The sequence below is a fragment of the Lissotriton helveticus genome, chromosome 1_1, assembly GCF_964261635.1.
Source record: "Lissotriton helveticus chromosome 1_1, aLisHel1.1, whole genome shotgun sequence".
NCBI classification, from domain to species: Eukaryota; Metazoa; Chordata; class Amphibia; order Caudata; family Salamandridae; genus Lissotriton; species Lissotriton helveticus.
The window spans coordinates 995,165,464-995,179,877 of NC_136057.1; the positions used below are offsets into that span (position 1 = coordinate 995,165,464).

A 14,414-nucleotide genomic window follows, 5' to 3' on the forward strand; every position below is an offset into this window, starting at 1 on the left:
AAATCCGTATGCCTTTACACGGCGGAAATGCCGCCGTGTAAAGGCATCTTTCCGCAGACATCCTAATATGGCTGGCGGTGTCTGATAGACACCGCCAGCCATGTTAATGCTTTTCCGCCGCGGGCGGAATCCGCCCGCGGCAGAAAAGCGGCGGACAGATAGTAAGACCCACCAGCCATCCTAATATGGCGGTGGGTCTTGCAAGGCTCCCCAGCGGATTTCCCGCATCCTCCGGGCCGGCGGTGGCTTCCGCCGGCCCGGTGGATGCGGGAAATCCGCAATCGTAATAGGCCCCTAAATTTGTCAGAAACCTCTAAAACCTTCATTATAAAAACAGCACAATCGGTGGTTGAACATTGTTTTGAAAATGACACTCTCAATGCAGTTGGACAATGGACCCTATTCACACAAAAAATAATTACAAACTACACTCAAAAAGAAAGTAGTAAATATCAACCAAATAAAAAGTCACAGGTAGTCGTTAAAATTTCCTCGGAAGGCCATCTGCTAAGGAGAGGGCGAAAAAAATATTGAGAATGGTAAAGAAGTGGCCAGACAACGAACATTATTGCGGTAAATTAAAGAAAATGTATACAGATGTGAGAAAACTAATTTGGGAAAAGAAATCAAAATTAAACAGGCCGTTTGGACAAAAGCCCTATATACTAGCAAAAAGAACAATACAAAAGAATTTTGGAAACTGATTAATAACCCGAATAAAGCTAGTGGGACAACAACATCCTCTATAATAACTGAATCTGGTTGGGTTAAGTTTTTACAACTTCATTTGAATTATAATCCAGATATGGAGTTTAACCCAGGTCCAAATAATATGATACGAGTGACTGATAAAAAAGAAAATTAATTGATCTTATTAAACCATGAATTTTCTGTTTTAAATGTTTTTTAAAACTGAAAGTTTTTTAACTTGTTATGAAATTTGTACAATTAATTACTAATGGCTATATTTTGTATTGTTCAAAATTTCGTGATTATTGTATTTTATCTTTTGCTTTTATGGTCTACAATGACCGAAATAAAGCTGGGAAATGGAAAAAATGAATTACATACAACTGAAGACCAAGTATGTAAGCTTATCTGTAAACAGAGACCTGATGGAGCCCCCTGGTCCCAACGAGATCCTAACTGCACTTGGTAAAGAGAATGTTCTTTTCTGGACAGGTTACCTAACAAGGGTTTTTAACCAAGCACTGCAAACATCAATCATACCGGAGTCATGGAAAGGCTCAATAGCATCACCTATCTATAAAAGCGGAGAGTGGGAACAACCAACAAAGTATCGACTGATAACGTTGCAATATACAGAAGCCATACTCTTTGCATGAATCCTCCTGTCTAAATTAACAGAATGGGCAACAAAAATGCAGATAATTTCATCAAATCAATCGGGCTTCATGCAAGGACAAGGTACGGCAACCAATATTTCAATACTTGCAATCTAAATTGAAAAATACAAACTGAGGAAACAACAGCTATACTTATGTTTTGTTGATTTTAAATCATCTTTTGACTGTGTAAATCGGCAAATTCTCTGGCGAAAATTAGAAAAACAAGGAATCGGCCCGGGCCTCCTGAAAGCACTTCAATTACTATATAATGAGACCTGGACTAGGGTTCCATTAGGTACAGGCACACAATTATCTAGAAAAATTGAAACATCTTGGGGTTTAAAACAAGGGTGCGTATTAGCACCCTACCTATTTACTTTATTTTTATCTGATTTAACTAAAGTTTTAGATGAGATCGCACATCCACCTAAGTTGGAAAACAGACTAATTTCAAATCTATTGTATGCCGATGACGTTATTTTATTAAGTCAAACCAAAATAGGAATACAACGTCTGATAAATAAAATATCAAAATATTCAATGGAGAACAGGATGGTAATAAATGAAGCAAAAACGAAGGTAATGTAAGTCAATAACAAGGCATTGAAATGCAATAAAAATAAATTGTATTTGCAAAACCGACAATTAGAGCAAGTGAAAACCTATAAATACCTGGGTGTCTTGTTTGACGATAGGGGCTCATTTTGTCTATATATAGCAGAGCTGATAAAGAGAAGTAACTCCCTATTAATGGCATTTCGTACACTGCAGAGTTCCCGGGGGTCCTAGTAATCTCCCACTGTTAAAGGTAATAAATGCAAAAATGCTGACCAGTCTCACATATGGCAGTGAAGCACTCTGTGGCAAGGACTCTATACTTTTCAATAATGCTAATACCCAAGTTTTAATTTATATTTCAGCTCCCCGCCAATGCTTCACCTGCACAAATTAGATTGGAATCTGGTATATCCAACCAGCAAATTGCACGGATGGGTCAATATATAAAAGTATGGAAACGAATAAGAACTAATACCTTAAATCCTATGGGTTGCTTACTCTTGCAGGAAATACACAAATTGCACTGAAGGAATTATTAGCACACGAGGTTTGGGAAATGGCTGTAACATCAGCATCCTTCAAAAAAGACAATTAACGGGATAACAAAACGATTGTCGCTGTTGAAAGACAAAGAACTGCTTACTAAAAGAGCACATGCATTGATGGTCATAAATGAGTACAAGATGCTCAAATCTTAGCCTTATTTAGAGATACCTTGGACTGCAAAACTGAAAAATGTATTTATTAAAGCAAGATTTGGCTATCTCCCAGGATCAATCAAAAAGGAGGGAGAAGGAGGATACAGCTAGGTTCAACCTCCTGTGTTTTAAAGTACACAACAAAAATCCATATGTGATGGATCGTGGGAACCTAGCCTGTAGAAAAAGTTTTTAGGTTCTCCCAAATTTTGTGTTCGCCTTGCCAGAAAAGAAAAATTCTTTTCTTGAGTCCCCTCACTCACCCAGGGTTGCCCCTAGGTGACATGCTTCATCATTGGGGCCATCCTAAGAATCTACTGCTTGGGGCGTGCTGCGACTTGCGAAGGATACGTAGGAGCACTGATTACGTGAAACTATGTGTGGTGCAGTGTATGGTGGAGTGGTGATTGGTGCTAATTAAAAATCCCTAGCTAGTAAGCTCAATTTTTTATTCCTGCTCCTAGTTGGTATGGTAAAAAGGGGGTAGATAAAGGAAAATAACTGTTATGTGGTTACACACTACAGTTGCCATGGGGATGGTGGCCTGTAGGTAGGGTACTGATAACCTGCTGGTTATTTCTGTTCTGTGGCTTAGGGCGGGTGTGTACTAATATATCCCTTAGGTTCTTCGCCCGCTTATGGGAAACCATAGGTAAGGGTATATTCAAGTTTCCACTGTTAACTATTTGCCAATGTTTTTTTTACAAGTTTAGCCACTTTGTCTGACGCTATGCTGAATGTTGTTATGCATATTGGTCTTTTCTCTCTTTCTGTCTCATTCTTTTCATAGGTCTCCAAAAGGGAATCTCTGTGATTGTTCCTTGCCCTTTTCTTTGCCCTCTTTATAGTGTTTGCTGGGTATTTACGTACTTTTAGTTTGTCAGCAAGTTCTTTTGCTTGAGCGTCATAATCAGCCGTGTCTGAGCAGTTCCTCCAATATCTCCCAGGATCAACGCATGCAATGCCATAGCTGCAACGATCTAAGCCGACTCCTTGCAGACTGTGCAATCAATGAGAAGAAAATATGATCTACTTAGTTTGTATATGTCCATGTCCATTAAAAAAAAATATTTTAACATAAGAGGAGTGCGAACTTGTAAACAAGCTCTGATAATTTGTTTTAAGCCAACTGACATAATCATGAATGCAAATTTTACCAAATTTTCGATTTTAACGAAAGAGAAATTAGAAGTCTGTGATATGAGAATAGCAACTTTGGTTAGTTTAAAACAGTTAATATAGAAACATAATTTGCACAGGCCAATTTGCACAAAATGTATGAATTTATGGGGTGTAACTTGGTTTTTTTATTATAAAAAGTAAAGAACTGTAGATTTGTAATATAGAGGAATTAAATTCGTCCACAATTTTTTTTCTTGGTCTTTGGAAATAAGAAACTGTTTTTAATTATGGCTGTGTAATTGATGATTTTATATTGTATGGTTTTAATTAATCAAGCAATAAAAAATTTTCATTGATTTAATTGATATTTTTACCTGCTTTCCACAATTACACGCTACTATGCACATTTTACCATTGTTCATAATGCTGCAGTGATGCACTGTTTTTTACAGTCTTAACAGTGACACAGAAGTGCACATATGTGTCTGTTTCTCATGAAAAAATGTTTTATCTAAACCAGGCTTGTCTCTACTATGCTGCCTAAACAACAAATGCACCTGAACAATGCATTCCTTTACCGTGCATGCCTTTACCAGTCATTGTTGTGGTAAAGGCATGACTGGTAAAGGAATGTATGATAAAGATCACACCTGAGGACACTCCACTCCATTCTACCCTACTGTAATTCACCCAGTTTACCCAATTCCAATGTACCCCACTTCATCCCACCGTACCTACCCCACTCCACCTTGATCTAACCCACTTCCTTCTACTCCACTCCAATGTACCCCACTTCACTTTACCACAATCTAACCTGATCTACCCCACTGCAGTCTACTCCAATCCATTCCAATCTACCGCACTCTACTCCAGTCTACCCCAGCTCACTCCATTCCACCTCACCCTACTCCACTCCAATCTACCCTACTCCACCCCAGTCTATCCCAATCCAGCCACCCCAATCTACCACAATTCAGTCTACCCCACTCCAATCCCGCCCAGTCCATTCTACCCCCACTTCAATCTACTTTATTCCAATCTACCTCACTCTACTCCACTACAGTCTACCCGTCAACCTCACTCTACCCCAGTCTACCCCACTCTACCCCAGTCTACCCCACTACAAACTACCACATTCTACCTCAAGCTACCTCACTCCACTCCTCCCCAATCTAGCTCACTCCACTCCAGTCTACCCTATTCCACTCTATCCTAATCTACCCCACTACAATCTCCCCCACTCTAATTTACCCTGATCTACCTCATCTCACTCCACGCCATGAACTCTTAGCCATGCTGAACAGCAGTCACATTGGTGTACAACATGGCTAAAATACAATGCCAATAGCTCTTGCATAAGCAAGACCTATTGGCTTTGGCAATGCGTGTTTGCCTTAGGAGCCTGGTATTGTTTGCTGGTGCTCTGTCGCCAACTGCAAGGCCAAAGCTATGCCTGTACATGTCCATGCTACTATGAAGGAATTGTGCATGTGAAAGATGGCATGAACCGGGCCTCAGTTTCATCCTACGGATTTTTGGAGCCACAGTCGAGACATATTTTGGGGTCTCCTGTTTGTAATTCTATTGCCAGTTTTCTGGAAACTGAAGTCCTCATGATGCCAAATAAACTTTCAAAAATGGGGTTCAGTTAAACACTGTTGGAAAATATCTTTCAGCACACAGTTTGTTTTTAATGTCGTTTTCAATGAAATACTGCTTAACCTGTGGCAGCTGTGGTATAAACAACAGGCAGTTCCCTAGAGAAGCGCGCATTAGGTTCAAGCTGTACCAACAATTGGAAAGTCAAGAAATCAACCAAATTAAAATCCCAAATCATTTTAGAAAAATAATTTAAAATGTAGTAAGTGGAAAATCACAAAACAATCAAAATCGGATAAAGAGAACTGGATATATGAATTTAAAATGTTTAAGGCAAAAGGTGCATTGAATTAATAACGCATCAAACAAAAATATCACTTCGTAGTTAACTAGGCCGTAGGTGTGATTTCGGGTTGATTGTGATGGAACAAAGATCAGGTAAGCTAAACCGGTCACACCAGTCAAACTTTTTACCTTAGGACCTACTTTTTGGAGCTCAAAGTTTTACAGCAGAGCAAGGACAAAAGCTGAAGCTGGTGCAGGTCCCATGAAGGTGGATATGTTGTTGTTCAGCTTCGCTGAAGCAGTTAATTTTAGAGCCAAAATCCTGGGCAGGACAAAGCTTGAATTTATAGCTGGCAAAGAGGCTTCGCTGCTGAGATAGGCGTGCTGTGCTGGCCCTGTCCAAGGTTAGAAGTTTGTTGCTTTCGTGGTTCTCATATTTTACCAGCGAGTAAAGGCTGGAAGCTGTAGCCTGGAAGGGCAGGGCGCCACAAGGTTCAGCTGACCAAGTTTCAGTGCAGCAAAAAGCTCAGAACTAAACAAACCTGCTTGTCTAAAGTATGCCATCCCTGAAAAGCCTCAGCACCTTCTCCCAGTGCTCTAGAGGTGAAAAATGACTTCATCCTGCTGTTCTCCCACTTCTGGGAAAGATCCTCCTGGTAACAGCTGCAGCCCTCAGGTCCCGCGGGCAGGCTTCTTAGTACCAGGTCTCTGTCCGGAAAGGGGTCCTGCAGGGTCTAGCCCACAGAGGTCAACTGTTCCTTCTTCGAGTCGGGAGTCCTTCTGATGTTTGTGTCACTGGAAGATGCAAGCAGGTAGCCAAATAATTGACCATTGGAGAGGAGTTCTAGCCCAGGGGTGCTAGCACGTGTCAGCTGTTCTTGAGTCCTCTACTTCCAGCAGTCATATAGAGTCGTTGTCTTTCAAGATGTTTTCTTCCCGTGTCAAGGAGTTTTCTGAGGTGGTGGTGGTGGAGTGCCAGTCTTATCCTGTACCTTAGCCAGCAATTGCAGAATTGTCTGCACCCAGTCCTGACTAGTCTTGCACTATTTCCACCTACTTTTTGAACACTTCCTCTATTGGTTTATTTCACAAATTCCCTGAAGGCCTAAAATAAAAATGTTGCCATTCTCAACCCGGAAGAACTCTCGTTCTGTTCTAGCTACTCCCCTATTTTGATGAGGCCATAGTGGTTCTCTAGCAGTAAGGGGCTGGAGTAATAGAATCTAGGAATGCATGGGAGAAGTTTCTGCCAGCCCCATTTAGCATTACTAAGTCAAAAGAAGTTTTAAGGTGTTCCTTTGCTCTGCCACCTGTTCCAGTCCCCCTTCTAGGTGGGTAACCCCTTTTATTTGGCCAGTGGTGACAACGCCACTGCCTTCCTTGGCCCACAAACCAACCCATTGTCCTATGATAGCAGAGTCATTAACACTCAGCTATGAATGTGTACTGAACCTCTAGAATAGAGTTGAGTGGCAGACTGGTTCTAAAGCAGTTTTTTCTCATGCATCGCAAAGTCCACTTCCCTAAAGTTACTCTTTCATTAATGTTAACAAATATGTGCTTTTCACCAGTGAATTCGATTTTTGAAACTAAGTGAAAATAACTTGGAACCATTTCTCTGGTGTGTTACCAGTTGGAGGTATAAAATGTTGATTTTATTTATTTATAGGCCTGTCCCTGGAAATGGCAATTGTTTGGTGTAAAGGCACACTATTCCCAATATGTAGTATGCCACATGTTTATAAATAAGGCACCCAGCAATGTGGGCTTACAAGGCACACGCTAGAAGAGACTCACCTTTTTCCTGTACCGCAAAAACCTTTACCTGTCATGTGTCACTACAGCTCCCCCAGAGTACACAGGTTTTCTCTGGCGGAATATCTTTTTTGATGTGTAGGGTGGTGTAAATGCACTCTACAGCCAGCACATGACAGTTAACTTCCACACCACTGGTACAATTTGTGCACCATTTATAATGGCCTAACCTTTGTATTAAATACACCAATTGGATAAAATCAATTGTCCCATACCATTTTAGGGATACAGTAAAATACACTGTAGCACATGATGCAGTTTCACAGCCACAGAGTCCTAATACCAGGGTAAATAGGGCCCAGAAAAGGTGGTAATATCTGGGGTGAATACGCAGAAAATATAACTTTGCTACAGCAATTGGAGTTTTGTATTTATTGTAAGGAGCAGTTTTTTCACATCTCACTTTTGACATGTTTTGCAGAAAGTGCATCAGAATGGGGAAGTTTTTAAAGTATTAAAGGGCCTCTGTAAAAAGTGTGAATTTCTACATTCTACAATATGAGGTTAGGCAGCTGAGAGAGGAGCTCCACAAGTGCCTTTAATGAGACAGTTCATTAGCTGGTGTACCCAACATATGCTGCAAATTAGATAGTATTAGTACTAGCTAGGGACTCCGGTTTGGTGCTTTACTTCCACCGTAGACCTATTCTCCTACAATAATGAGTGTCTTAAATTTAATTTGAAGTTTAAACATGTGGCTATTTTAAACCTTTTCAATAACAGCTTTATTATTTGTTAAAACACAAAAACTCCTGTCTCCTGCTCAAGTGCGTCTAAAGGCTTCCACTGCAGACTAACAACCAGTACTTGAAATGGAAAAATAAAAATGAAGGTACTCTGTACCAGAGTACCTGCTGGTTTCTGAGAAGTCCAAGTACTCTACAATTCAAAGTATTGCATTTCTCTTGAGAAGTGCCGGTACTGTCCACCTTGAAATAAAAAAGTGCTGGTACTCCGTACCAGACAGTACAGGCCCATTTAAAGCACTGGTAACAAAACTGGCTATTTATTGCATTTTAAGCCTTCTGATTGGTTGTACCAATGCAAAACTCACATTCCTTGTAATCGAATCTGAGAATGCCAAGAAATGTCAAAATAACATCACAACTTTATACCGCTGATTAATCAGACAGTAGGTCTAAACTCCCTTTATCCTTGTTTGCATCTCCGAATCTGTATATCTCATAAGGCTGTGTGAATTAATGGTAGGTTAAACAGGAATTCCTACAGAAACAATTACACTTTGTGCAGCAATATTATTTTATTGGCTTACTTTCTGTGACGTCATTATGCATCCATTTATCTGTCTCTGTTTCTTCTGTTCGCAGCGGCTCTTTCCCCAGGCTCCGACAGCCATTCAAGTATGGAGCTTCCACCAGTGTCGGAGCAGATCATGCAGACCCTCGTCGAGCTTGCTAGATCCTTTCAAGAGATGGCAGACCGCTGCCTACTGGTTCTGCACTTAGAAGTCAGGTACTGTTGACGAACAAGTGGCTCTCACCTGAAATTTCTAAGATATTGATGCTAGTCGCACTGATGCAGTAGGGCAACAGGGGAGGAAAGAGCGAGTGTACTACCGAGGCTTCTCAACTGGGGCGTTTAGGTACTGCTCACCTGGGTGGTGACTGAAAGGGCATACACCAGAGGCAAAGTCAGTAGTGTTTTATTCTCTACTTACAAGTGTCTCCGCCCCTGCTGGCATTTCAGATGCACATGCCTCAATATTCAAATTCCCATGTTTTCCTTACCAGCCAGTTCTCATTTGGGGAGGTACAAGTTGGCTGTGCACCAACAGAATTGCCTGAAAAATAAAGAGTTAGAATCGAGCTCCTAAGTGGTAGGTGGGGGTGAGACCCACAGGTTTATAATGGTGAGTAAATTTGAGTGGCATGAACCTCGGATTTCTCATCAAACACCATGGTGTACCTGTAAAGCATTATACAGTTAGCGGTGGTGCAAGGGAGATGTGATGGTCATTAAGATGATGAGGTTTTAGTGACTGAGTAATTGATATCCGAGTGCGAAAAAGTTATATGTGGAAAAATAAACAACCTTCCAGAAAGAACTCCGATCTAGACAACTAATCTGCTACCTGTGTTGTGGGGAAAAGAGCATGAGAAAATAGAAGATCTGCCACTGAAACTTTGGCTGTAATTTTAAAGATGGCAGGGGACGGTGGTTTCTTCAATTAACACAGGCAACTCCTCCTGCCTCCAAGCCACCAAATACAATTCATAAACAGGGACAACGCCTATTAGGTGGTGGTATCTCTGCTGTTGCCAGGTGTCCTTCCACACCCCCGCCATATACGAAATGGCTCTATCAGCCATCTGAATTTTACTTGGCTTATTGGGGCAAATGGGTGATGATGTGGCTCCCTAACTCCGCTCTAGTGGTAGGCACCAGTCTCCCTCTTGCCTGAGTTCTGGGAATCCCCATTGCCATCTCTAGCATGAGCAGTGGGAAAATAGCAGGGATTCCCTGAGCTGTTGTGAAAGAGCTATAGTTTCCCGTACCCCTACACCCAAAGGCACCATAGTAATCTCAGGTAGTACCTTCCCTCGGGTCTGCAAACAGCCCCATAACCAATGAGCCATCCCGATGACTTCCCTTGACGATACAGTGCATGCATAGTACTGGTTCAGAGATTCCCCTTTTATCATGGAGGGCTGCTTGCATTCCCATGCAAGGTAAGCTTTGGGCTTCACAGCAGTCCTAGGCCCTGTGGGACCTCGGCATCACCTCCCCATGACCCCAGGATTCTCCCTTTACTGCCTTGTCATACGAGGGATACATTAGGTCTCTCCAAGTGCTGTATCTACAAGGCAGCCTTTCAGGGCTACCTGATGGAACACGTGCTTGAGCATCAGATGATGTTTGCACTGCCATGCATGTCTATCATGCCCCCTGCCATTCTGCTGTCATGGCCTGGCCACCCCGGTATTTGAGGGTAGTTACGCCCAATAGTTGTGGAGTGGGAATGGAAGGTTTAGGTCTGGGTGGAGGTGCTGTCTCTGTGCAAATGGAAATTGAGGCCTTCTTCACCAGCAAGTGGCAGGACCAAATCCCAAAGAGATAGTTCAGGAGTTAGTCAGCTGGTCCTTTTAGTACATTTTTCTGTTGACATCAGTGTTTAACAATTAAGATGGTACGCATATTAGTAAATTGTATATGTGTTGGACAGTTAAAACCTGGTTACAAAAAAAGGTGATGATGGAATATGATGAGGAGGTAGGGTATAGCATTATGTGCTATATTCACAAAGGTTTTGCTGTGATTTTCAATTGTAAAACTCCTGGCTTACTCCTGAAACTGAGTTGTAAACCAGTTGAACCATAAGAGTAAGTCACACGCTCTCTTCGCAAAATCTTTCTTGTACACTACCAAAATATCCGATCTACTGTGTGTTAATTACTCCCTTTATTTTCTCCTGTATGTTATGTGTGCTTGTATGTGAGAAAAGATGCAAGATTGGTCTAAATGAACATGTGAAAGATTTAAAGGAACAAACTTCTCTGTTTTGCAGAAGGTTAAATCAGACACAGCTATACCCGACTGAGCATCACTATACCCACGTACCAACTAGAGACTATATGAAGAAGGTGGTGTAACACCCTGTTACAAAAGTAACTTGTAAATGTAATTCTTTTAGTTTATTAAAAGGTTTTCAAAGCACCCACGACCGGACGCTCCCGCTGCGCTCCAGGACTCCAGACAACTGAACTAACGTTGTCAGAACCCTGGAACACATACAGCAGAGCCCGATCATGGAACATCAATCAAACGGTAACAACAGTGTCCTTGCGCTGAATCCCAGCGTGAGGAAAGAAACCCAATACCCTACAACTTCTCCCCCTTCACAAGGAAGAAAAGAAAAGTTCAAAATAAAAAAAGAATGAATAAATAAATAAATAAATATGCATATACCAAATACCACCAGAAATGAAAACATAAGAGAAATGAATTATGAAAGAACATAATCATTCAGTCTTACAGGCAATTTTCTACATCGAACTCCTAAATCCGAAGGAGAGGAGGAATAAGTGGAAGGATTACTAGCCACAGTAGTGGAATTAGAATTCTTAGCAACAGTAGTGGAAGTGGATGGACAAGACATGTTGGGATGCACACTAGAAGTACAATCTGTACAATTATTACCAACATCAATTGTCTGGTTCTTTATCCAAAAAGACCAATCACAGTGTTCTAATTCTTTTTTTGTCAAATAAAGTAATGAATGTGCCTGTGAGACAGAAAGATGTACAAGAGATCTCTTGTTCCACCAACCTCTGGGACCAAGTAAAGCCGAACCTCTGCTGACTCCAGTGATTTGTACCGGAGGAGAAAATTTGGATAACCCTTTGGTGATCTTTTTAGGATTCTTAATGAGAACCCAATCACCAATTTTCGATTCAAGCAAACCAATTTTTTTTGTAGAATCATGGACAGACTTCATGAGATTTTGTTTATGCAAAACTGTAGTTGCCACTTTTTCATTTACAATATTGCTCTTATCGTTCTTATAAATTAACCAATTGGGACATAAACTTGTGTGAGCAGCTCTGTTTCTTAAAAGGGAAAATGGAGAAACACCTGTGGTGCAATTAGGAGAAATGTTATAAGACCACAACTTTGCCTCAAGAAATTCGTGTACATCATGATGAGAAGAAATAGCCGCTTGAATGGCATCTTTAAATAATCTGTTTACACGTTCCACTAAACCATTCGATGTCGGTGAATACAAAGCGACTTTATAATGAGTGGCATCATGTTCACCCAAGAATGAAGTAAACTTTTCAGAAAGGAAATGTGTGCCATTGTCTGTAACAACAATAGAAGATAAACCTTCTACCAAAAATATTTTCTTTAAAAACTTAACATTAGTGGAATTTGCTGAATCACAAAACATGTGATAAATCCATTTTGAGTGATAATCAATTAGCAAAATTAGATATTTTAAATCATGCGAAAGAATCTCATAGGGTCCAGAAAAATCTAACCCAATTTTTTCCCAAGGTTTTTCAGGAAAAGGAACAGGATGTAGGGGCGTATTCATGACTTTCCATTTCTTATCAGATAAAAGACACTCTGGATATGAATCAATGTGAAACTTGACTTGAGATTCAAGAGATGGCCACCAATAGTGAGATTTAATGAGTTGAGACGTTTTAGAAATTCCAAGATGGCCCTAGTGAGCGAATTGAATGATATCATTCCTGAGACTGAAGGGAGGTACAAAGGAATCGTGTCTCATTATCAAGCCATTAACCAAGGATAATTCCGATGCAACCATGGCGAATGCTTTTAACTCATTAGAAAGTTTTCTATTTTCCGGCCAACCCTTGGCAATATATACTGTGCTACAAGTTTCAAACTTTCATCCTTGTTTTGAGCCTCAAACCAAGACTGTTCAGAAATACAAGGGCACAATTTGGTGGCATCAAGGGCAGCGACCACACACTCAACGTCTTCAACATCCTCAACTTCAGAAGGATCTTGAAATGCCATACGTGAAAGACAGTCCGCCCTAAAAAATTTCCCATCTGAGATATGTTTAATGCAAAAATGAAATTCATGTAACTTAGACAAGAGTCTGACAAGCCTGGCAGAAGCTTTACCAAGCCCATCACCATTGAGCAGTTGTGTGAGAGGCTTATGATCAGTGTAAAGATCAAACTCACATCCCCAAATGTAGTTCTTAAATGTATCAATAGCCCAAACACAGGCGAGTGACTCACGTTCAATGGTGCTATAATGTGTGTCTGAAGTTTTAAGCATCCTTGAAGAAAAAGCTGTGATGTGCCCCTTTCCTGAAACCCATTGACCCAAAACAGCCCCCAATCCCGTAAGACTGGCATCCACCATTAGGAAGCATCTAGCAGAGTCGTGAAAGGGATGCAAAGCCGGTGCTTCAATAATCAGTTTTTTAACTTGATCAAATGAAGCGGTCTCTGCTGACCATTCAAACTTGGAGCCTTTGCGTAAAAGAGCACGTAGTGGCTCTACTATTTGGGCATATGCTTTGACAAAACGAGCATAATACTCCGCAAGACCCAAGAATGAACGAAGAGAATCTTTATCTTTAGGCGGGGTGGCATGACTGATGGCTTTAATGAGGGAAACTTTGGATTTAATGCCCTCTGAAGACAAAGTATGACCCAAATATTCCAATGATTGGGTGCCAAACTTACACTTGTCAGCTCTGATGGTCATACCAGCCTCATCAAGTTTAGCTAAAACTGAAGATAAATTCTCCAAATGTGACTGCCAACCATCAGAAAAAAACAAAATGTTATCTTGGTAGGCCTGGACTTCGGGCATGTTCTGAAACAGATTATACATGATGTTTTTAAACACGCTGGCCGCGGAGGCCAGGCCAAAGGGAAGTTTTAGATACTTGTAAACCCCAAAAGGAGTAATGAAGGTGGTAAGTTCTTGGGAATCCTTAGTTAGAGGTACCTGATGGTAGGCTGAACGTAAGCCAATGATAGAAAAATATTTCGCTCCCCCCAAATTAGCTAGAAATTCATGAATTTTAGGGAGAGGGTGACAGTCAATAAGAATATTTTTATTTAATGTGCGTAACTCCGCACATAATCTGACCTCACCATTTTTTTTCCTGACAATAACAATGGGAGATACCCATTCTGATGAATCAGAAGGTGCAATAACACCATCATCACACAAGGACTTAAGAACTGACTTGAGTTCATCTTTTGCACTAAGGGGCCAGGGTCTTACCTTGTGGACAATGGGTTGGGCTTGCGGCTTGAGTCTGATTTGGTGTTGAAACCCTTTGACAGTTCCAGGCTTGTTAGAAAACAACCCTGGAAATGTATCCCAATTTTTTTTAATATCAGACGTATGATCAGTAATGCCTAAACAGTCAGCATTAAAAATGGGAATGGGTGTATAGCCTTCAGGAGGTTCACCAACAGCAATCGGATTATCGGAACCTGGAATTAAATAAAGACCCATTTTAGCAAGA

General features: G+C 40.9%; 1 protein-coding gene across 1 annotated transcript in view; it reads left to right on the plus strand.

The window, feature by feature from the left end:
* EXOC4 (exocyst complex component 4) overlaps positions 1-14,414 on the plus strand; it is a 1,743,085-nt gene that overhangs the window by 1,510,371 nt on the left and 218,300 nt on the right. Inside the window, exon 15 of the mRNA XM_078677470.1 lies at positions 8,755-8,899. Within this exon, the coding sequence (XP_078533596.1) occupies positions 8,755-8,899 (145 nt within the window). The remainder of the gene's footprint in view (positions 1-8,754; positions 8,900-14,414) is intronic.